General features: G+C 49.4%; 1 protein-coding gene across 1 annotated transcript; it reads right to left on the reverse strand.

The window, feature by feature from the left end:
- Positions 1 to 229: 229 nt before the first annotated feature.
- Positions 230 to 18,868, reverse strand: Gcsaml (germinal center associated signaling and motility like). The gene is made up of 5 exons (XM_013143221.2): positions 18,335 to 18,868; positions 11,214 to 11,273; positions 5,953 to 6,002; positions 2,141 to 2,169; positions 230 to 1,322 (listed from the first exon to the last, which is right to left on the reverse strand). Exons 1-5 carry the CDS (start codon positions 18,517 to 18,519, stop codon positions 1,080 to 1,082), a joined length of 567 nt encoding a protein of 188 aa, XP_012998675.1. The 5' UTR covers positions 18,520 to 18,868; the 3' UTR covers positions 230 to 1,079.
- Between the last annotated feature and the right edge of the window lie 4,829 nt (positions 18,869 to 23,697).

The following is a 23,697-nucleotide window of genomic DNA, read 5'->3' on the forward strand; positions in this document are numbered from 1 at the left end:
GCATTCATATAATAGTATCCTAGTATCTTTAACCCACCAAAAGACATACACCCCAGTCGCTGCCCAGCTCTGCCCCATCCCCAGGTTCCTAGCTGCACTGGCTGAAGCCCAGGAGTCTACACAGTGTGTAACTGCCCTCCGCCTCATTCCACACCACCAATAACAAGGCATGCAAAGCACGAGCAGTGTGTCACTCCCCAAGTGCTAGCTGGTGTCTGCAGGACCGAGGTTTCCAGGCAGGGTGACTTTTATTCTGTGAAACTCTTCTGCACACTGACTTCCCCAAAGGAAACTTGCAGGCAACAACAGAAGTGTCAGTACTGAGAGTTCGGCCGCTGAAGGATGCTCAGAGGAAAACCTCACAAATGCTTCGACTTTTATGGCCTTTGGGTGCTTATTTCCTAGAAAGCTCTAATGTAATATAAAAATTCATTGGGGCAGTAAAAATAGATGGATTATCCACCACGTGTCTGGGATTTTAAAGCCAGACTCTGTTCCCTCAGAAGAGGCATCCAGTCACAAGTTCAATCAAATCAACGCTGTGAACAAAGCTGTACGTACAAGTTTGATTTTGTTTCTCATTTTCTGCTACTCTTTAACAGAATCCTCCCATCTACTATGGGACAGAAAAGACTCTGGGTAGACAAGCGTTTCAGCTTTGTGTCCTGAGAGACAGTCTGCCTCCTCTCAGAAAGGACAGTGTTTAAAGAAAAAACGATTCCTGAGCTCTGACCACAAAACAGGATTCTTCAAGCCACACAAAGGCAAAACTGAAGTCAGTATCCGGGTGGCAGCGCCTTTCTCTGGTCTGGTGTTTTCAGCCTCCTGCACCTCACAAGTGAAGCCAGGCGCCCAGGGCACATCTGAGTCCGGAGAGCCCCGTTGGCCCCGGAGAGGCTGGGACAGCTCTGAGTGTCTTTCTGTCCCAGAAGCCCTTCACCAGCTCAGCGCCCTCAGGGCTTATGAAGGAAGCCCCAGATCTGACAGTCACTCAGTCAATGTCCGTATCTTCGGTGCACCGGGCAGCTCCCAGCCAGCCGCAGGATGTAGGCTCCCTCTGCTGCACCTTGGGCATGGCGTCACTGGGGCAGTACCAGCTCATAGTCGTGCTCCGGAGTGCAGGAGCAGGGGCCCATGGCCGCCGTCCTGAGCAGGGCATATTCGGTTTCCGACTCCTCCCGGAAGCGCCTCCCGCCTCTCCTGGTGGTGCTCACGTTCTCATAGCCATGGTCAGTGGAGGCCAGGGATGGCCACCGCTGGGCCGCGTGGTTAATGACTGTGTAGCACAAGTCCTCAGAGCTGCTGCCGGCCTCGTCCTGTGCCTGCGTGCATGGAGAGAACACAAGTCATGGCTGGGACCTGGGGCAGCTCTGAGCCCAATACCCTGCCCACCCGGGTCAGACTGCCCGGCCAGCAGCTCCACCCAGATCCCAGCCCAGCTCCTCTGCACCCCTCCTCCTCCAGATAGGGGGATGGGAACCCCTATGACAGTGACCACCTGCCTCAGCCTCTGCAAGGGACGCTGTCAGCCTCAAAACAGAATCAGTGGAGTCACAGAACCAGGCCAAAAGAAAATTAAAACAAGGAATAAAAGGTACCAATAAAAACGAAAAAGACAAAAAAAAAAAAAAAAAAAAACCTAAATCCACAAGATGCTCATGGTATAGCCTCAAAAGGAACAGTGCTTCTGCACAGTACTGACTTCCAGCTTGTTTGTACTGCAAATGCCGATTCCTGTGATTGGGTATTGGCAGGCAACTTGCAAAGCTAAAAGGAAGTAGTTTTTGTGGTGCTCAGATTTAATTGTAATTTTATTTGATTTTTGACTGTTTTGGTAATACTAGCTTTGAAAAATCAAATAATGCAAGTCAGGAGAATTGGGACCACTGAATTTCTAACTTCCTAACTTTCATCTAGATCAGCTGAAATACTTTGAAATTTTTGTTTCCTTCCATGTTTGCATTGGAATGCCAAATAAATTATTTAAAATATAAAGGATTTCTTTAAGTCTACTCAGAAATTGCAAGTATAGGAAGACAGAGGTGACTCTCAAAATCATCTATATTTTGATGTTCCTGAGAAAAATGTGAGGAAGATAACTTAGTTTTTGTTTTGCTTGATTTCATTGACCTTCAATTACCTGATTAGAAGCACAGGGCAATTCTTTACCTAGAGGATAAAAGAAAAGAACATGAGACTTTCACACCGCCAGAGGCAGGGCGACCATGGGACACAGACTCAGCTAAGGGGACTTCACGGGCTGGGGCTTGAACCCTGGGCATCAGCCCCTCGCCCAGGCCCAGCCTGCCAGTAAGCAGTGGACACCACAGCAGGGTCTGGGACCTGGTGATAAAATCCTATCCACAGATGCTGTGACAAGGAAGTGAGCCATGGATAAGGAATGGTCAGAGCTGTAAGTCGAAGAGGAGAATTCTATAAAACTATCCCAGGAAAATTACACAATTCTTTTAGGGTCATTATAGAATAGGAACAAAAGTAAAAGATCATTTCTCTTTCAATACAAATACAGATTTGGGTGGTTCAATCTGTGACTCCTGAAGCAATTGGTGTGTGATAATATGAAATTTCCTACTAACATTAAACAAAGGAATTCACAGAATACTAACTGTGACCATCATCCCTACTTAGGAAAAAGTGCTTGACCCTGAAACCTGCCTGGTATTTTTGATGGTGACCCTCAGCAATTCTTAGACTATCTCAAACTCTCAAACAAGTTAAACAGATTCTGTGAAACTAAGGAAGCTAGGAATTTCTGACAGTCATGATTGGGCTGATTTCCAATGTGGAGTGCTACACACATCCGTGTAGTTACACATGGGTGTTAGTGTAGTGTATGTAGTGATTTTATTGCACATGCATGCTTCAGTTTTTGCACTTATTATAAAATAATGAGGTTATGTAGCCTGAACACAATGCAAGAATGACACTGGTGACAAGGACTTAGAAAGCCACATGTCAGTGTGAAGGGCAGGAAAAAATTTCAGGTGAAGTGCTTCCTGCTTTGCACTGATGTAGTGAAAATATTTATAAATAGTCATATTCAGCTTCACATTAAAGCTGGGAATACGCAAGGACCACGCTAAACCCTGTGGAGAACACGTGGTGAGTGGAGGGTTCCGGAGAGAGGAGCCCCTGGGAGAGAACAGGCCTCTGGCACAATGGGAATAGCATAGGGGACCTCAGTTCCCTGAGCTCCGTCCTCCGGCATCCCCCCTTGGCCCAGTCCCCTGCCCTGGATGTGAGCTTCCCTACTTGCACCCCAAGGGAGTCGTGTATCAAAGGGAAGCAGGAGCGGTATCCACCCAGGGACACGGGGTCTTCCCAGCCCAGCAAGGAGAGGCAGGTCCAAGCAGCCTGGGAAACTAGAGCGGCAAAGGAGACCCGCCTCGCTGAGTAACTGCTGTCTGCCCAAACCAAGCAATGGGCATATGACTGAGGAATTGGAGTGTCCCAGGCTGCTGTCCAGGGTCCTTGGCCAGGGCACAGCTGGTAGAAGAAAGAGCACTCGGGGGCACTGGAAAGAGATCTGGGGACACCTGGAAGAAATGTCACTGCTGTCCCCACGGTCACCCCATTTGTATTCTTTGTCACTATTACGCGAGCCCAGTGGCTTAAAGAGCAAACTTAGCAGTCTAGGTTCTGGTGATCAGAGCTGTGAAAGGAGTGGAAGGAGTCTCAGGCTCCTCACACCTTGAGGACACAAGCCACAAGGGATGAGCAGTTACTTCAGGCTGCAGCCTCCGGAGGAAGTGCCCCAGCACCCTGCTCTCCCTCTGAGCAGCAAAATGGGGCTCTCATAGGAGGGTGCAGCCCTTGTGCCAAGGTGGGGACAAGCAACACCCTGACCTTTTCCCTGCCCTGGGGACCCTGTGTCCTGTTGTCCCTGCAGTGTGAATGTCTTGCTTTGTCAGGCCTGCATACTTCACTCCAGGGGTCAGTAAAACCTTTCCACTTCTTTCTCGTTAATCAACCTTGTACTAAGGAGATTTCTGGACCCTGACCAGACCAACAAAGGCTCCATAGAGGGCTCCCTCTCTCTGTCCTCTGGTTCTCGGCAAGGTACAGTCAGGACCACCTGCCTGTCTGGAGGTCTAGGGTGACCCAGCACTCGGCTTTCCAGCACCCAGAGCTTCCGTCATTCTCCCATCTTGGCCAGCTGCAGCTGCATCTTCCATGCTGGCCACAGCCACCAGCACCCCTGGGAAGTTTCCCCTTCTTTGTCCCCTTCCACCTTCTGAGGACCTTGGTTATTGTTGTTGCTCAGGTGGTAAATCTCCCCTCCTGAAAATCCTTCGTTAACCCCACCTCATCCGCAAAGTCAGTGTACAAAACCAAACCCACAGACTCCAGTATGAACCGATCCCAGATACCTGTTGGTGGCTTTGTTCATCTACCACACTTGTATTTATTCTTCTGCAAAGAAACACAAGTCACCTCGACATGCAGATTTCACTGGACAACACGTGAGTTGCAGTAACTGCTGCATACAAGGTCCCTTCAGTGACTAAAGCCACCGATGGCCAACACCCAACATGTAGTTCCTGGAAGGGTCACTAGCCCAGGTCACTCATGCAGCTCAGGGCTCCATCACCATCATTAAAATGATGAGTAATCAGATGATCAGTGGAAAATATGTGTGCACACACAGGCACACAGTACAGTGCAAGGCATGGGAAAAATGTACTGTGATGGATCCTGGAAAGGTTAATACAGAAGTGCCATGGGCAGTGGAATACACCTCTAACCCAGCATACAAGAAGGCTGAGGCAGGAGGATCACCATTTGAGGTCAACTTCAAAAACTTATCAAGGTTCTGTCTCAAAATAATAGAATAAAAACATGAGATCTGTGGGTTCAGTCTCTACTACCTCAAGTTTAAAGAAAAAGAGGATATGATGAACTTTTAAGCTTAGAGACTTAAGACTTTGAGACTGGAGAACAAATTTGATGGGAAATACAAAGTTGACAAAAGGAAAGAGAAATCATAAATAGTCCACTGCTACAAAAGTATCCGCCTATGTACATAAAAACATTCTTCACAATCAATGCCCTCCATAGTCTGTCTCCTCCAAAACTCCTACTGAAGGGCAGAAGAAAAATGATGATCACACACATCTATTCCACACCCTAGGACCGAACACTACAGAGCTCTGTGGCTCAGAGTTGACCCAGGGAGGTGCAGGAGGAGTACAGAGCACCAAGCAGGCAACCAGTAACAGGGAACCAGGCCAAGGGTACCATCAGAGAAGGGAAGAAGCTTTCCAGGAGGGCCCAGGAGCAAACATGCAAAAGGTGGGCACCAAGACTGAGGTGGGCAGCTGGCCTTCAGAGCCAGAGTCAGGACTTAGCAGTGGGACCCGGCATGGGACGTGTTTTTAATAGGACCCAGCAAGGCGGGTGTTCTACCCTCAGCATGACCACCTGTAGATGCACAGCCGGATCATCGTGTCATGACAGCTTCATGGGAGAAACTGCAGTTACCTCTAAGTTGCTGTTCTATTTAGGGCTGCGAGGCTATTTGGTGATGTGGGTCTACTTTGTAGCCCATGGAATTTGCTTACATGTAATTTGTGTTTGCTAACTGTACTTTGAAAAACTAGAAAGAAAGACAGACAGAAGCCAAACCACCCTATCACTTTGGAGCAATCACACAAGCACAGTGCAGTGACCACAGGTCTGAGGCAGAGCAGCCTCTCCCACAGCTAGAAGCCGGGAGGACTTTGGCTCACTTCTTCCCAGGCAAATGTGTTACACACTGCCAAAAATAAGCCATATAAAAACACCACCATGACACAAATGTCATGTGACCACTGCCACGGGACAATGGAGATCACAAACCACGTCTTCTCTAACACCCCATTGTGACCGATAATGGGGACATTTAAATGCATGCTTAACTAGGGTAACAAATCTTAAGAAGCAAGGACTTACTTTTCTCATCATGGCCTTGAATTTCTCCTTCAGATGTGGTCACTTCCTGCCTACAAGGAAAAAGACAGTGGCAGCATGAGAACCCTCCATCTCTGAACCTGAAGATGGGCTTCCAGGCCCACTGGGCTGCCCTTCTCCAAGGCAGAGTGCTGCGTGAAAGGCCAGGGTCTGACTCGCTCCCCAGCCCTTTCTCTGGAACTTTCTGAAAAACCCAGAAAAGCCAGGACAGTGGGGGAGGGGCCCGGACTGCAGGGGCCAATCAGGAATCACTGTGTCATCACGCCAGTCTCGCCCTCAGACATCCAGGGAGCAGGGTGTCAGTGGCAGTGTTCAGGATGGGGTAGGGGGAGCCCAGCCTAACACGAGGCCCGAGGGTGGGGGCAGTTCACAGACTCAGCTTCTCCTAAATGGAAGAGGAGGCGCCCAGCAGCAGAGGCACAAGCTACAGCGACCTGCCCACCCCAGAGGGCAATGCACACAGAGCAAGACCCGCTGGAGGGGGGAAGTGTTTGGCTTTCTCCCTAGACAGGACACACAGGCAGACATACACACACATCTGCGTACACATATGCACATGCACACACCTCCGTGTACACACACATCCATATACACATACGCACACATATCACAAATGACTGCTTCCTGTAAACGTTACAAGAGCACAATGGGTAACAAGAATAAGCAGTGCTAATTCTGTAGCATTATGATATAAAGTCTAGCAATACTATTATTCACTGTTCAGAGTGATATTAGTCTAGTCTCTTATTTTTAATTTCAGCATACGTAAAGATAAGGACAGCTACTTCAAAGAGAATGAGAGACATAGCAGCCATTGTTGACTTTCCTAATGTCAAATCTTGAAGATCCAAAAATCCTTCATCATCCTGTTCTGATTAGAATAGTACTATAATGCTTAGTATGTTTTCACTGTGTGTGAAGATATGGAGAACTATTTAGAAGAAAACTAGAGACAATATGATAGACAGTGAAGATCTCCAGTGGACTTGCTTTGAAATCTGTGTTTCTTAAAATTGCTTCCTTATAATCTGTTTTGTTCTTTTTTGTTATGTTTAATCTTACCCTCTTTAAAATAAAACAAAAATCAAGAATAAGCAAACAGGGCTGGGGTGTAGCTCCGTGGCACAGGCGCTTGTCTTGCAAACACAAGGTCCTGAGTTCAGTTTTTGGTACCTAAATAAATAAATAAACAAACAAACAGAAAGCAAAACAATGTATCAAGAAATACAAATAAGTATTTGTCTATTTAATAATAATAATAGGAAAATAAAAATGGGCTGGACTAAATCAGGAAAACAATTGAAAGGAACAGTGAAATCTTTAGAGAACTGAAGCAACCTCAAAACTTTCAGTGAATAAAGTGAATTCTTCTAAAAACAAAGAGTGGTATTTAAGCATCTTTGCAATGAAAATTAAACAACAGAAAACCAGGAGGTGGAATGGTCCAAGAAAGGAAAATGATTTTGAAATGTAAAGGTTTTCATGCACACGTACATGTAATTTATTTATCGAGAGAGGAAAACCAAACAAAAGAAAACCATTCAAAGAAAGGAGGACAAAATGTTGAACTGAGGATGCGAGTGCGAAACTCAATTCCACAGTGAAGGAAAGGAAACTTGGTGGGCCTCTGAGAGCTGCTGCCTAAAGCTGGCAAGGAGCATGCACATGTGAGATTTGCCAGCACAGTGACCGGGCGGGTACAGTGACTCAGGGAGGGTGTGCAGGGCCACAGGAGTTCACTGGTTAATGAGCTCCATCCCAGTAAGCATTTCACCTCACACACATGAATCAAAATGCCATTCTGTGTACCTTACATGTGTTCAATTTTACTACTATTTGCACATCAGTATTTGGCAATTTTTAAAAATGAAGACAGAAAAAATAAAATTTTATGATTTAGGGGTGCAGAATTAGTGAAGATTCCTTGCACATCAACCAGGAAAATATATAAAATCCAGCCATTAAATAGGGGCGCTGCAGGCGGCCCAGGTCTGGAAAATGCAGGGTGCTTACAGAACACTGAAGCCAGAAACCGACCCAGGAAGCCCCAGAAGAAGGGACCGCGCTCTCTGAGTCACTCCTCAGGGCATGTGAGCCTGTGAGCTCTCTAGACCGCGAGGCCACTGCGCCACCAGGCCTGCACTTTGTGGCAGGCAAAGCCTGCTTCCAGGCAGTGGAGAATGAAGGGTCCAGCACTCTGTCTGAGAGTCCAGCCCCTCTAACCCTGCACTGCATCCACATGCCCTGCTCCTTCCCCTCTGACTCCAGTCCTGGTCCCAGCTGGAAGTCACCTCCAGGCAGAGGCAGCAGAATCCCAAGAGTCTCTTCGGTTTCCTTGGCCTGCGTTGGGACTAAATTTGTCACCTAGAAACTCCCATGAAGAATGAAGTCATCATCCCGGGACCTCAGAATGCACCTGCATGAGGCAGAGGGCTTTGCAGAGGTCATGCAATTAAAAGGCAGTCAGGGCAGTGACTGAAGGCATGCCCTTGCCAAGAGCAGTGATTTAGGCACAGAAAGAGGGAAGGAAATGGAGAGGTGGAGACCACCGCTGCCTGCAAGCAAGGTGAGAGCTGGGGGACCCCACCTGCCTGCACTGACCCGACCCCAGCCTCCTCCAGAGTGGAGCAGTGAGCTTCTTTCTGCTGCAGAAGCCCTGGGCCATGGCCTCCCGGAAACTTGGGTAAGTGGATCGCAGGACACTGCACCAGACAACACCACACAAGACCCACCACTCTGAGGGCTCCCGAGGGATGGCAGCGATTTCCCTGTGCCCTGAGCCTCCACCCCAGGGCTGCTCACCCTGTAGAGGTCCGGGTCCCCGGCAGGCAGTACCTCCATTTCAGATAAAAGGTGACACAGTGAGGCATAAGAGATGGACACGGCAGAGCCCAGGGCAGCAGCAATGTGGAAACATCTGGAATCAGGACAGACAGAGCAACGCGAAAGACAATGGCAAGTTAACAGAAGAACGGAAGCTGAATTCCTCTCAGGCAGAAGCAAAACTGAGGAAAAACAAGGACAGGGATATCAGAAACACGTCAGCAACGAAGTTGCTTTAACAAGCGCACTTCAAAACAAGGCTTCTGGTGATGTTATCCGAAGTAAAGCAGCCTTGTGGGCTTGAATATTACAGGGTTTCTCTCACTTTGAACCCCAAAGTATGAGTAATCAGCAGCAAAATGAAAGATGGGCAACAGGAGGCAGCGAGGTAGGTTGTTCACGAAAGGGGACCGAAAGGGGACTGAGTGACGGAGGGAGAGGAGGGGCCACCATGTCCTTGGGCCAGGCCCCCACCCCTTGAGGAGTGTGATCATCACACACTACCAACACAGAAAACATCAGGCTCCTGCAACAGAGGTCAAGAATCCATTGTCAACACCCGTGGGCCTGGGCATGAACACACCATGCAGCCAAGGCTTCCACCAAGGCATCTCCCAGCCCAGCCAGGCCTCCCTGCCTCCCCCAGCCTCTCCTCCCCGCCACCCTCCTGTGCAGCCTCAATCCACAACCTCCCCACCTGCTGCCCCACCACCACCCTTCTGCTGACCGGGCCTGGGGTCACTCAGTCCCTCACTCCTGCCTGGGGGCAGCACCTCTATGGATCACACTGAGTGAGAGATGAGACAGAGGAAACCGTCCTGTTCCTACACAGAAACCCTGAAAAGAAAAGGATCTGTGTTCAGACACAGGATTGGCATGATTAGGGAAAAATTGTGGAGAAGGAACCAGAATTCAGTGAAAATAAAGCAAGCATCTCATGGCATCTTGCACAAGAGGAAAATGGAAATTGGACCCGTTATCAAGCGCTGGCAGTCATGCAAAGTGTCTTTATCTTGATGTGGCAGCCGCATGATGGGTGAGGTGTCCTTTTCTACACCCCTAGACTGGACACATTGTAATCTCACTGCATTACAGATCAGAGACCTGCACTCAGGGGTGTAATGAGTAGGAACAGTCCTGCCGCCCTTCTCAGAAAATTACAAATTTAAGGGTAACATTCTAGTAAAAAGTAAAATAATCAAAACTTGACTCAGGAAGATATACAACGTCCAGTGAGGTCGGCGGGGAGAGAACTGCGTCCACTCCAGCACGAGAAGACACAGGACAGACAGCTGACAGACTTCTATGTGGAGGACAGAGGTGATTGCTGTGAGAAGGCAGGCCTGCAGACCCAGGATCTGGGCCAGAGGAACCCTGCGCCCCAGCCTCAGCCCTCCAGCCCCTGAGGCCATAAGAGGAGCACATCCTGTGTCAGAGACAGAGACTCAGACTGGCTGGGTATGGGGCACACACCAGTCTGGGAGGCGGAGGAGTGAAAGTCTAGTTCAGTCTGGGAAAATTAGTAATTTAGTTAGTCCCTATTGCAAAATAAAAAATAAAATAATAAAAAGGACTGAGGACAGAATTTAATGTGCCGGTCCTGAGTTCAGTCTCCAGCACCACAAAAGAAAAAGAGAGAGGAAAGGACAGGAGGGGAAGAGAGGGTTAAAAAAGGAGACAAGAAGAAGAAAAGAAACCCAGGGCCTGAGATGCAGCGATTAGGAGGCTGAGTGCAGATAGGAAAAGTCCACCGTTAGCAAACGCAGCAGGGCATTTCTGTTCATCAAGGCAGGGTGAGATCTGAGGTCCAGATAGCCGCTATCTTTGTGCTCTTTTTTCTTTTTCCACTGAGTGTCCTGTAAAGGTTGGGCCTCAGACAGTCACCAGCAAGTTACACAGACACAGTGAGTGCTTTACAGAGCGCATGTCCTGAAGGCTGAAGCTACAGCTGAGACCAAGGCCAGCACAAACACAAGGAGGGTACAGCAACAGGTAGCCTTGGTTTGGAAGCCCAGTCCCTCTGCGGTCTCAGGGAGAGCTCTAAGGACAGCAGAAAAGGCAGCTGCTCCAGGAGAGAACACCACCCCTGGGTCCAGACATGGGAAACAGGCTGTGGACTCAAGGAGCAGCCACACCCAGGGTCCTGTGGCCCAGAGGTGGAGGCTGAAGAGCCTGGGATGGGAGCGGGAGGTCTAGGGTGCATCGAGTGAGGGAGTGGGGCCAAAGGGCAGAGCTGGGAAGAGCCAGCCTTCTAGGACTGTGGATCCTGGGAAAGAGCTGGAGTTTCACTCGGATGCAGTGGAAAACAACAGAGAGATAGAAGCGGGATCAGCCATGCACTGCGGTGCTAAAGCCTAAGCACTCAAGGGGCGGAGGGTCTAGAGGGGCCTGGACAAGATCTCGGAGGGAGACGTCCTCACCGTTTCCTTTTCACACCTCGGTTCTCCTTCCTGTTCTTCTTCTGATTCTTTCCCATGCAACTGGAAGGAAAGAAAGTTATTATCACACTGCACATTTTCCATCCACCACCTATGTTTCCCAACCATTAAAATCTTTTCTTGACTTTATTTGACCAGGTCTTTTATGTAGGGGTCTCAAAACTTTTTGTGTTCTTTATATATTCTACACACTAGTCCGAAACTGTAATTATGTAGAATGATTTAGAATGACACACAAACTATATGTCACATGGCTTCATTATGAGAAGCTCAAGGTATAAACAAAGAGAGAAACGAAAGATGGATTAGGAGCCGAGGAGATGGACCTCTCCTGAGGAGGAAGGGATCAAGAGATGGGGCAGGAGAAGGGAGAATTTAAGACATGTTGTGTGTGTGCTGACTGCACACCCGATGTGCAAATACCACCCACTGCAAACCTGTGCTAATAAGTGAATTATAAATGTCTTTTCTGTTGCCAAACTGCTCATTCTCTCAGCACTGACAAATTCCCTCAAAGTCACATGTCACAGATTGGCCTCGGAGACCGGGTGTCTGTCCACTCAAAGCCCTCCATCCAGCCTTCGGTCCACTTGGTCTCATGTCCAAAAACAGAGAAGGCCCCAGGGTTGGGGCTCACAGTTCTCAGACATAAAGGTGTTCTGAATTTTGGAAGAGATGAGAGGTCCCTCTGCGGGGTAGGCACAGCTTCCTAGCAGCCTCTGAGGCCCCAGGGATGGCTCAGCACTGTCCATCGGGGTACTCTGGGCCTCCATGCTTGGTTGGGAGAGCTTCAGGGACTCTGCCACTGCAGGTACCTGTGTGCCAGATGCAGCCTTGCCTGAGTTCAGAGCACCTCGCTTATTGCACACTGCTATCAGTCTCCCCATCAGTGAATCATCCGCCTGATGACCCAGCGAACACTGAGTGAGATCTGAGATCTGACACATCACACGATGCCCAAGGCTGGTGACAGACTACAGCATGTGACTCACTTGTCCAACTTCCTGCCCCACCTGTTGTCCAAATGGCCTTTCCCTGAATGACCCTAATTTACAGGCCTGATTTACAGTCCTTTCTAACAAATAATCAGGACACTTGTTTCCTGACAAAGGAGCCAGAAACATACGTTGAAGAAGTAGGCTCCCTAAAAACTGCCGGGAGACTGGACAGCTATCCCCCGCAGAAAGCTAAAACCAGATCTGAGCCTCTCGCCCTGTACAAAGTCAGTTCAGAATGGTTCAAAGACCTCAGTGTAACAACAGAAACTTGGAAACCACTAGAAGAAAACATAGAAGAAATACTTGAAGCTGTAAGCACAGGACAAAGATTTCCCAAATAGGACTCCAACGGTGCAGGAATAAAAGAAAGAATCAATAAATGGGTCTATAACAAATTAAAATGCTTCTGCACAGCAAGATAAACAACCAACAGAGTGAAAATACACCCTACAGACAGGAGCAGGTGTGCTCTTTGCCAGCTACTGTTTAACCAGTGGATTTGTATCTAGAGTAAGCTAAAGAACTCGAGAAACACCAGAAAATAAAAGCAACCCAGTCAATAAATGGGTGATGAGCAGACATTTCTCAAAGGAAAGAACCCAAGTGGCCAGCACGAGCATGCAGTGCATTCAACACGAATGCAAACCAAAACGACACTGAGATTCCTTCCCGCCACAGGAGAAAGCTCCTGCTCGGATAATTAAGAGCTTAAGCACAAATGAGCACGTCTGGGGTTGTGTAATACAAGAATCCTTTGCATTATAGAAGGGATCATAATTCCATTAACAGTAAAGCTGTGTGAGATAACATGACTGTAAAATAAAATCTGAAGAAAGTGATTGCTAAGGAAAACACGTTCACGAGGAAACCCAGCTGATCAGTAGTGTAACCACAAACGCAGAGTCCATCCCGAGGAGCTGAAGATGAAAACCAGCTGCAGGGGTGGGGGGTGTGACAGAGAACTGCAAGTTAGGAAGGCCAGGAGAGGCTGCCACTGTAGCAAGACCACGACAGAAAGAAGGGAGACACAGGAAGAAGAGGTAAAGAGCAGCAGAGTCAGAATCAGTGTGCAGACCTTACTACCAGTCCAAGCACGCTGGAACACGAATACCTTGGGAACTTCAAAAGCTTTCACTCACAGCTCCATAGAGAATCCTGGCAAAGTTCGAACAACAAACACACCTTCTCTCATATGAGAGTCCAAAGAGTGGGAAGATGCAAAATGATGCCAAATCATTTAGTGAAATTAACGCAGTTTATTCTAAAAGTAAATACACAGCAGCAACCACAATCTCAATCCACTCATGGAAATGCATGCAGTAATCATCAATGAAATGTGAATTTCTAATTTAAAAGAACAGTAAAGCAGCACACACCAAAGCCCAGTGGGTTCTAGCCCATGAATCCAAGGTGTCATCAGCAACAAATCTGACGGCCAGATGTGACAACGTACTTCAGTTGGTAGCCTAGCCACTCTGGAGGCTGAGACGGGGTGATCACAAGTCCCAGTCCAACCAGACCATCTAATGATTTGGGGACAGTCTATCTCAAAACAAAAACTAAAAGCTAAACAGGGCCGGGCACGCATCGAGGTGCAAGGTCCTTGGCTCAGTTGCTAGTACTGCAAAAAAAAAAGAAGAAAGAAAAAAGAAAGAAAGAAAGAAAGAAAGAAAGAAAGAAAGAAAGAAAAGACAGAGGAAAAGAGAGAGAATAGAGTAGAATAGAAAAGAAAAGAAAGAAAAGAAAAGAAAAGAAAAGAAAAGAAAAGAAAAGAAAAGAAAAGAAAAGAAAAGAAAAGCAAAGAAAAGAAAAGAAAAGAAAAGAAAGGGAGTGAGCTCAGGGCTGTGGGCAGGACAGATCCCTGTGTAGAGCCCCAGGGATGTTGAAGGCAGAGCCTATGCCACCCTCCAGGGAGCCCAGCATGGACACCAAGGCAGGCCCTGCCCACCGGCAGCCCAGCTACTCAGGCGCCCGGGGCAGGAAGATCTTGAGACCCAGGCCAACCCTGAAACCCCGCAAGATCCTGTCTCAAAACAAAAATGCAAAGAGCCAGGAGTGCCACTCAGTGGGGAACAACTGCCTAACACATGCAAGGCTTGGGGCCCTGTCCCCAGCACCACACACGTGTGCACTCACATGCACACATACCTACTCTCATGATGACCCAGCTCAGACACACCGCTGAGCAAGCATGGGGAAAGGACCTCAGTCAACGGCCAGCATCACGCACCCCTGTCAAGAATGCAGCGCTGAGCTCAGAGGGTGAGGTGCTCCAGGGCTGGAAACTGAACTCAGAATCCTCACAGGAGAGGAGGGTCAGAGAAACTGAGGATGGGCAAGAAAGGAGGGCAGCAGAGGTGTGAGGGTGGGTTCGCACACTGAGGTCTCCCCCCAGACCAGAGCTGAGGAGACCCAGTCGAGCTCTGAGCCCTAGAAGATGCACAGGCTCACCCTGGCCTCGGAGTGGGACCACTGCTCACAGTTTTCTCTGTGTCTCTGGGTCTGTTTCTCTCTGTCTCTGTCTCTGTCCTCCTGTCTCTCTGTCACTCTCTGTGTCTGTCACTTTCTCTCTGCCTCTGTTTCTGTTCTCTGTTCCCTGTCTCTGTCTCTTCTCTCTCTGTGTCTCTCTCTGTCTCTCTCTCTCTCTGTGTATGTGTGTGTGTGTGTGTGTGTGTGTGTGTGTGTGTATGTCTCTTTCTCTGTCTCTGTCTCTCTCCGTCTCTATCACTGGCTCTCTATTTGTCTCTGTCTGTCTCTCTCTCTGTCTCTCTGTCTCTGTCTCTGTCTCTGTCTCTCTCTCTCTCTCTCTCTCTCTCTCTCTATCATGTCTCACTCTCTCCGTGTCTCTGACTCTATCTCTCTCATTCTGTCTCTCCCTGTCACTATGTCCCTGTCTCTCTCTCTCATCTTGCACACATGCCACACAGGTGCTCCCCTCTGAGTGTCACCCCGGCCCTCTCCATCTCTAAAGCACACTCAAGTGTATTAGAAGATGGATACAAGATATGAAAAGGTCACTGAACCTCAGCCTATTTGGAAAACTCCTAACTCCCTGTTTGCTCCACTTTTGTAAGGTAAAAAGGCATTGCCAGGATAGTCAGCGGGCGGGAAGCTGGGCTCCCCTGCCTCCCTGTGGCCCTCGCCCTGGGTGTGGATGTGGCTTCAGGCAGTCCCGCCAGGCCCGGAACTGGCACAGTCGACGCTGTACTCAAGCCCGAGCCCTCTCTCTGCCTCCCATTCTCTGGCTCGATGTCCTCCTCTCTCTAAGAAGGCGGCCTCCAGGCCCTTTGAGGGAGGGTGGAGACCTGGTTCTGCCTTTCTGCCCAGCCCTTGGAACCCACCACCAGCCCTGGGTGTCTTCGGGAGTGAATAGTGACTCCCTCACTGGGGTGTGGCTGAGCCTGACCCTGACTGCCAGGCAAGCTGAACCGTCTCCTGCTGTGTCCATGCACCAAGGACACCCACTGTGCCTAGGATGAGGTGCTGTGCTGAGTCCCTCCTCAAATGATGCAGACAGGACCTCACCCTTCTCAGAGGACTCCATCAGTGGCTCGAGGACATAACTGAAGGCCATTTCTCCTTCTGGCCCCAGCAGGACGAGGCCCCCAGAAGAGGAACTGCTTATCCTTATCTCAGGGCAGAGGATGTGACTCAGCGGTGGCCACTGAGTGACTGCCCCCACTCCCGTGACTGCTTATCCCGTGTTTGGCCTGCAGGAGCTGCAGCCCTGGGCACTGGGCTCTAGGCCTCCAGGGACCCTGTCACTTGCTAGGCCAGGGGCTGCACTTGCTGGGCTGGGGGGGGGGGTAAGGTGACAGCCTGTGTCCCCATGCTGGGACCCGAGGAAGTGTGTATTCCCTGCCCTGGAGCTCCTTCCTTCTGATGGCTCTGAGCAGTCAGTGCCTCAGGCTGGTGTGAAGTGCCAGCTTCTCACCTGCAGTCTCCATCATGTCCTTGTCCCCAGGAGACACCTCCCTCCCTGGAGCATGGCTGCCTGACAGCTTCCCCGGCTTGCAGATGTGGATGGATGCCTTCCTTGCTGAGCAAGGCCTCAGCCCTCCCTGCTCCCCCACCCTGGAGCCCCTTCCGTTCCTGGCTTCTCCTGTGGGACCCACCTGCTTTTGTAAGGAAATCACCTCCTTTCTCTCTGACCTCTTAGCAAAGTCCTTCAGCTGTCCTCCTGAGCCTCCCTAAGGAAATATCTCTTCTCTTTCCTGGGAATAAGCACCAACTAATATGTCCAATTGCGTGGCCTATTTAATATTCAGTGTTGTGTTTTTTCCAAGTTCAGAGTAAGTGAGGGCAAAAGTAACAGTAACAGCCCCTGCTGGCACAAAGCAGGACAGTCAGGCGATCACTCTGCAGTAGTCCTGGCACTGAGACCCAGACAGCTCCAGTCACTTCAAGCCTCAGGCCTGGCTGAGCCCAGAGCTCCCTCCCCAGCAACTGAGAATGCAGGACAACGCCCGGCTGCCCTCATACACAGACTCAGCACAGGAGCTCCCAGGTGGATCACCTGGGTTTTCCTCCCCCTCTGACTGCCTGGCTTCAGAACAGTGCTGCCATCTGGGCCTCTCACTCACCTCGAGGAGGAACTGAGTCTGTCCTCTCACTGCTTTAACGTTTATAAAGGAAGGTCATTATGCACACGGACCCACTCCCCTCGAGAAGTGGAGCAGTATGCACTGCAAACACTCTAATGAAAATTGTAAGAATCTATAAAACAGAGCAGTCTGAGGCTGTTTTCAGAAAGGATGGTGATCCTGCAGGAACATGGCAACAGGTACACATGGGAGCATTTTAGAAACGACAGAGGGAGAAGAGGGAAGCAGAGGTTCTATAGCCCCAGCACTCAAACTCAATTTGTCCTGCGCTCCCCTGATTTCAGACAGAACTTTACATGCTTCTCCAAACCTGCCAGAAACACCCACTCAGAGCCTTGTTTCTGCAAACTGTTCCACAGATTTCAGAGATTTCATTAACCCTCACAGACAAATACTCTCAAAGAGCCGTGGCATGGTTACCCAGGCAGGGTGACACATTTGGGGAATGCAGCCTACAAAAGTACCAAAGGAATAATTTCAGGCAGCAGCCAGGAGGACACAGTCTTGCCCTTGGGCGCTGTGGACTGAACATTTTGATAGGTAAATATGATTGCAAATGCACTTCAGGGCAAGACCTTCAGCCAGGCACAGGGTCCTGAAGTGGAAACCTCACCAGAGCAGTGGATGCCAACAAAAGCCAAGATCCACACATGTCTAAGACAGAAAAGCACATTTAATTCACCAGCCAGTGCACACCCTACAGCTCTGCTCCATGCCAACCTCCAGGACAGCGATGGGGAAACTTTACACCTTTTGGTGATAACAAACAGGCCACTGAAGCCATGGGCTCCCCCACTGCTCTGGGGGCACACAGGGACTCCTGACCCCAGCCTTTGAAAGACTTGCTGTGAGACAGGAGGCACTGGTGTGAAGCCAGCATGAAGAGAGGCCACATTCATAGAGAGGAGAGAAAACTCAGGCAGTGATGACAGCAGAGTCTGCAGACCACAGCGAGACGCCTGCCTGAGATGCTGGCTCACAGGGACAGAGTGCCTGGTCCCGAGGACACAGGAGTGGTGACCAGCGCTCTGCTGAGGCAGAGTAAGGTGGCAGGGCCCTGTGAGCCTCTCCATGCGGGCTCAGCAGGGAGGGTGGGGTGGGAGCTGCAAAGCCCATGCTGGAGACCCCCGAGCACAACCACAGAGCCAGCTGCAATCTACGCCGGCTCTTCCATCTATGAAGCACTGAAGTGCCCAGGGTTGAACAGCCCCAGAAGAAAAGATGCCCCACGGCAGGGTTTGGGGTGTACAGCATCAGCTTCTAAGACCCTGAGGACTCATTCTCAGGCTGAGCCATGAAGCCACAGGTGGGGTGGCCAGTCCTGCACCCCAGCAAAAGGATGAGAAAAGCAGAAAGCTCCCTGCAAAGCAGGTAAAGGTCTCACTAAATCTGAATTCCAGATAAGCAGTGCCTCACTCGGACCCACACTCTGGGACCCCCGGTCCCACAGTGGCAGCACAGCCCTAGCCTCCAAGGTGACCCCAGCTGAGTCGGGACTCACCCAAGTGCCCGCAGGACGGCGTTGCCCATGGTTTCCCGCCGCTCCTCACTCTTGGCTGCCCTCCTTGTAGGGCTGCTGCATCTGAGCGCAGGGCACAGGTCACCAGGAAGGCAGGACACACAGCAGAGGAGGGGAAAGGGGAGGGTGTGAGACAGTGTGCACGCATGCGCCAGTGTGTGCAGCATAGGAAAAGGCAGGCTGAGACAGGAGGACACAGCCTGATTCCAGGACTGCAAGACTGGGCAGCTGAGGCCCTGCGCTCTCAGGACTCAGGGAGCTGGATCTTGCAGTCACATTGTTCTTTTGCAAACACACAGAGCCTCTTCTCAGAAAAAGAAAAAAACAGCTGTAATTATTTCTGTGGCTTGGGCCATAAAAATGAAAGCACACATCAGTGTCCTCTTAGCAGTCTGAGTATCCCGGGAGCAGGTGCACAGGTCACCGCCATCTGAGGTGGCCTGGCTGCCAGTGCAGCCCTGCATCCACACGAAGGGAGAAAGGATGCATAGCCAAGGCACTGCCCACCATCCAGGCCTCCACTTCCTCCCTCACGCCCACTGTGGCCACAGGGACAAGCTGGCCACTGTGATAATGTCAAGGCCACGTGTCACCACGGAGTTAGCTGGCCACCGACCCGGGCATCCCTGGCAGGGGAGAAAGAGCCTGTTCACTGAGCTGAGGCTCCTGGGTACTGCTGGTCTCCCGCCTCTGGGCACTGGGTCTGCCAAGCTCAGGAGCTGGACAAGCGCCTGTTCCAACTCTTTCCCAAACAGGAAGCCCAGACCAGGAGTCAGCTGTTAACCATGAGCAGAATGATATTCTGTCATTAACTGTGAACGTGAGAGTGTACAGAGAACTGGAGTGTCACACTGCCAGCTTCAGCTTTATGGGTGGCCTCATGCATAGTGGAGACGGACATACTGCCGCTTGCCAAGCCTCTGGGTCCTGCTCAGTGTGGCTGCTGACTCCTTCTGTTTGGGCCGTGTCTTGGTTACTTTTTACTCATTGCTGAGACAAAATACCTGAAGCCCAAGTTGGGAAAGGAAAGGTTTATTTCTTACAGTTTTTGGAGGTTTCAGTCCACACTCGGATGGCTCCAAGGCAGGAAGACATGGCTGGGCTGCAGTTCATGGCCACTGCAAACAGCAAGCAGAAACCAACAAAGAAAAAGACACACCTTCTTCCTGCCATTACATCACATCCTGGATCCACACCTTTGAGGGTGGAGCACTGACACCATTAATCCAAGCACTAGACAATGAACCATCACAAATGCACAATGCAAACTCATGAGGCCTGGGGAACACAGACATAAACCATGACAGGCTGGCCCTGCTGCAGCCTGCACTCAGCCAGATCTACATCCCAGTCCTGGTGACCAGCAGCACGAGTGCTCTGGAGATGGGGCTGGCTGCTGAGGTCTACTGGGTTGGACAGAGCTGGGTGCCAGGCTCTGTTGCCACACAGCTGTGTGCCATCCTTGCTCTGATTTCTGTGAATCAAAAATGAGCTCATCAGTCCCCAAAGGCAAGGCAGAGCCTGCAGAGATCCAGAGCATCCAGCTCCCTTGGCATCTCTGTGCCACCCTGGGGGAACCCAGCTGGAAAAGGACCAGACCTCACAGAGGTGGGGGACCTATGAGTCAATCAGGGGAGCAGACAAGGTGGCCAGATTCATGCAGACCCTGGGCACCACAGGGAAAGCAAAAGATAACTCTCCCAGGTGCTGCTTTGACTCGCACTGGCTCAGGTCCTTCCCTGCTCCCTCCTGCTTGGAGCCTGTGCTTCTTTCTCTCCCCCTCCTGCCAGCAGGCTCTGGTTTTCCTGTCCAGGAAGAGGAAGGTTTTTCATCAACACTGACCATCCAAGTCTCCTCTCGCCTCCACCTCCAGTGCCAGATGTCTGACAGCATGTGCTTTTGCTGATTAGATTATCATATGCTGGGGGTAGAAGATCTAAAAATCATAGATTAGAAAAAATAAAAGTGCTATAAATACAGGACCCACATCACATTAGCAATCTGTGGAGTATATTTTTAATTATGTTTGTGGGGGGCACAATATCGATCTGTACATCCTGTGGCACACAGCGACATGTCTGCACACATGGATGAGCTGTGTGGTCATCCCACTGTCTCTGCACACCCACATGACTGCTGCAGTCCTGCACCTCCCTGTGCCTGAGACTCAGCATTCATGCCATGAACACTGGCGCATGCCCTCCACTTAAAATTCCCTAAAGGGAGGTCGCCCCTTGCATGCACCCTTCCACCTGTGAAAGATGCTCTCGAGGGCCACTGTCTTTCCTCCACTACGTGGAAAGGGACAATTGGGGTTTTAAGAGTATGCTAATTAATGTGTGCAGTCCTCCTAGTGTGGACAATCATGCAGTCATGCTGTTGACCCCACAGTCTTGGCGACACACTCCACTCCCAGCCATCTCCTGGCACTTCTCAGAGTCTTTTTGCTTCTATTTTCCTGATGAACATTTGAGGTGAGCTCTACCCTCTGCACAAAAGGTTATGTGCATAAAACCTTATAAACTACAGGCACTGTGCTGTGAAAGGCAACTTACAGAACACAAGATAACATTCTACCTCAGATGGGAGTTAACTTACAAAATATGCAAAAAAAGAGAGAAAAGAAAAGAAAAACCATCACACAATTCCATAGCTTCAAAAATAAGTAAATAAATAAATCTCAATTGATCTAATAGAAGACACTACATTTACTAAGTGGAGGTGACTGTAAGAATGGATTACAGGGACCCCTCTCACCCCTGGTTAAGTGGACCACAGCCATTGATCTGGCTTGTCTTCAAGAGTCCATAATTTTAACATAGGGTCCAAGAGCTGTAACTACCCTGCCTCATTCTGGGCCACCCAGGTCACACGCAGTAATATCTTCATGTGCTTCACAAAAGTACGCAGAGCTCCCCTTTATTTTTAAAATGCAGGGGTATTTTTTGAATGGCACACAGTAGTCAAGTCTGACTTCATAGAGGTGGAGACTGGAGACTGTTCCCAAAGCTGGGGAGGAAAGGACAACACAGGCGGGGATAGAGGTGGAGCGTGGGCGGCTGTGGTGCTGCCCTTGGGCTGACAACCAAGTGATGTGTATCACAAGAGGCCTCTCACCACGAGAAAGTGCTGACCATGGCTGTGCGATCACACTGTGCCTTGAACACCAGGAAGCGTTGCGCAGCCGATGGGAGTGCCCACGACCTTGGCTGTGTGGTGACACCATGGGACCACATCCAGTTCCTTCTGTTTCTAATGCTCTGTTCTTCATCCTACACAACAGCAAATACAATCTTGCTCAGGACAGCCCGGGCCATAGCCACACTCTGCCCTTGGGGAGTGTTAGATACAGCTCAGCAGGTCCAGGGAAGAAAGGCTCTAAGACACAGAAAGGGCACTCAGCCCAGAGGCAGCTCAGTGCCTCCTCACCTGAGGCAGGAGACTCAACCCCAGAGGCGGGTACTGCAGACATAGTGCATAGTGCCGTGTACAGCGAGAGGTCTGAAACAGATGTTGCTGGTGATTTAGATCCTCGTGTGTGGAAGTGCTTGCATCTTTGGGGTGCTGTACCTCGGTGGACTTGTCCATGGATGAATTCCTGGCTGAATGAGCTATTGGGGCTGAGCCCTGTTGGAGGTAGTCACCCAATGGGGCAACACCTGGAAGAGTGGATTCATGTCCCTTGGCTCCACCCTTCTCTCTCTGCTTCCTACCAGGCATGATGGGAACAGATTTTCCTTACCAGGCCATTTCTGCTTTGGCCCCAACAGACCACGGACTGAACCCACTGAAACTGTGAACCCAGATAAGCATCTCCTCCTGAAGCTGCAGGTGGGAGGTATCGTGTTCCATTGTGGGAAAGTGACTGATGCAGGGAGCTTCTCAGTGTGCCTGTGGTAACGGTTATGAGACTGTGATCTGTATGAATGAACTGGAGTGAAAAGACTCCTCAGGGAAAGAGGCAGCTCCCTGCAGTACAGATCAGCTTTGTCCTTTAACCCTCAGCCAGTCAAGGAGAGCCCAGGCTTGTTGGCAAAGGCATCAAATAATGGGGGCACGTGCGCAAGTCACATGCTGAGCACATTAGCCCCACCGCCCTCTCTCCCTTCCCCTCTCCTCCCTCCTCTTCCCTCCTCCATCTTCCTTCCCAGAGTGCTCCTGTCTCCACTGAGTCTACCCCCTTACTTCCTGCCACCTCGCTTTTATTTTGCTTTTGAAATTATTTGTATTTTGGGTTTCTCATGTTAGAGAAACCATGTGACATTTCACCTCCTGTGTAAGACTTATTTCACTTAGCATTATGGTCTTGAGATCCATCCTTTCCCACAAACACCTAGAATTTACCCTTCTTTAAGACTGAGCGGTATTACATCATGTACACACTCCGCTATTTTTATGTAAATGTGAAATTCAGTTCTCAAATTCATTTGAGCCTTAATAGAAAAAATAACTTTAAAAACCAACCACAATAATACAGTTTGAAGACTCACATTTCCAAATTTTTGAACACACTCTAAAACTAGTCATATAAAACTAGGCCAATGTAAGAGAGTTTGGGTGGGTAGATAGCTCTAGACATCTTTACTGATTGATTTTGATGAAGTGTTGGGGGGAAAGTAATGACTGAAAGCATATCTGCCAGAGAATAAAGACTGACTCCCTGCCCTACCCACATACGAGAGCTTAATTCAGATAGGTTAAAAACCTAGATATACATAAAGTTCTTACCAAAGAACCATCCTAGCAAATACTCATTATTTGGATTAGTCGATGGATAGTTAACCATAACAGCAAAAAGGGACCAGAAAAAGAAATGAAACAGATGAGCCTGCCTTCAACAAACTGAAACCTGTGGAATGAGAGCTTTAACTCTTTTGGGGAGACACCCAGAGGAGAAAGCTGGGTCAAATGCACAAGCTTTTCAAATGAAACAGGATAGAAGGGCCGGAGAAAGGGGCAGGGAAAGGGGGAAAGAGAAATAAGATGTGTCCCATACACATACAAACTCCCCCTGATGAATATCGTTGGTATGTATTGCAAATGTGGACCAATAAAACATTGAAAATTTTGGCCCACCAAGAGTGTAAAAACAATACCTATGAACAGTGAAAGAAAATCTGTAAAGCATGTATCTCTTGAGGCTCTCGTTTTCAGAATATATACAGAATTCTTATATCTCATCAACAAACAGATTCAAAAAAAATTTTTAATGGTAAAAGAAGTAGAATAGAGATTTCTTCAAAGAAAATCAGCTAAAAAGAAAGTTTTAAGCCAATCTCTTTATTGCATATATGATCCAGCCCACAGATCAATCCATGGGGTATACCTGGAGGGGGAACAGGGAT

Source organism: Cavia porcellus, unplaced genomic scaffold (assembly GCF_034190915.1).
Source record: "Cavia porcellus strain 051 isolate PalLab524CR breed Dunkin Hartley unplaced genomic scaffold, mCavPor4.1 scaffold_2, whole genome shotgun sequence".
Classification (NCBI taxonomy): domain Eukaryota; kingdom Metazoa; phylum Chordata; class Mammalia; order Rodentia; family Caviidae; genus Cavia; species Cavia porcellus.

What these genes read in the sequence shown, in the direction of transcription:
- Gcsaml (XM_013143221.2), bottom strand. Translation starts at nt 18,519, where the DNA reads ATGCTGCACACACTGGCGCATGCGTGCACACTGTCTCACACCCTCCCC. An exon ending in GCCGTCCTGCGGGCACTTGG is followed by an intron (nt 11,274 to 18,334) that starts GTGAGTCCCGAC and finishes CTTTCCTTCCAG; the next exon opens with TTGCATGGGAAAGAATCAGA. An exon ending in CGAGGTGTGAAAAGGAAACG is followed by an intron (nt 6,003 to 11,213) that starts GTGAGGACGTCT and finishes TTTTCCTTGTAG; the next exon opens with GCAGGAAGTGACCACATCTG.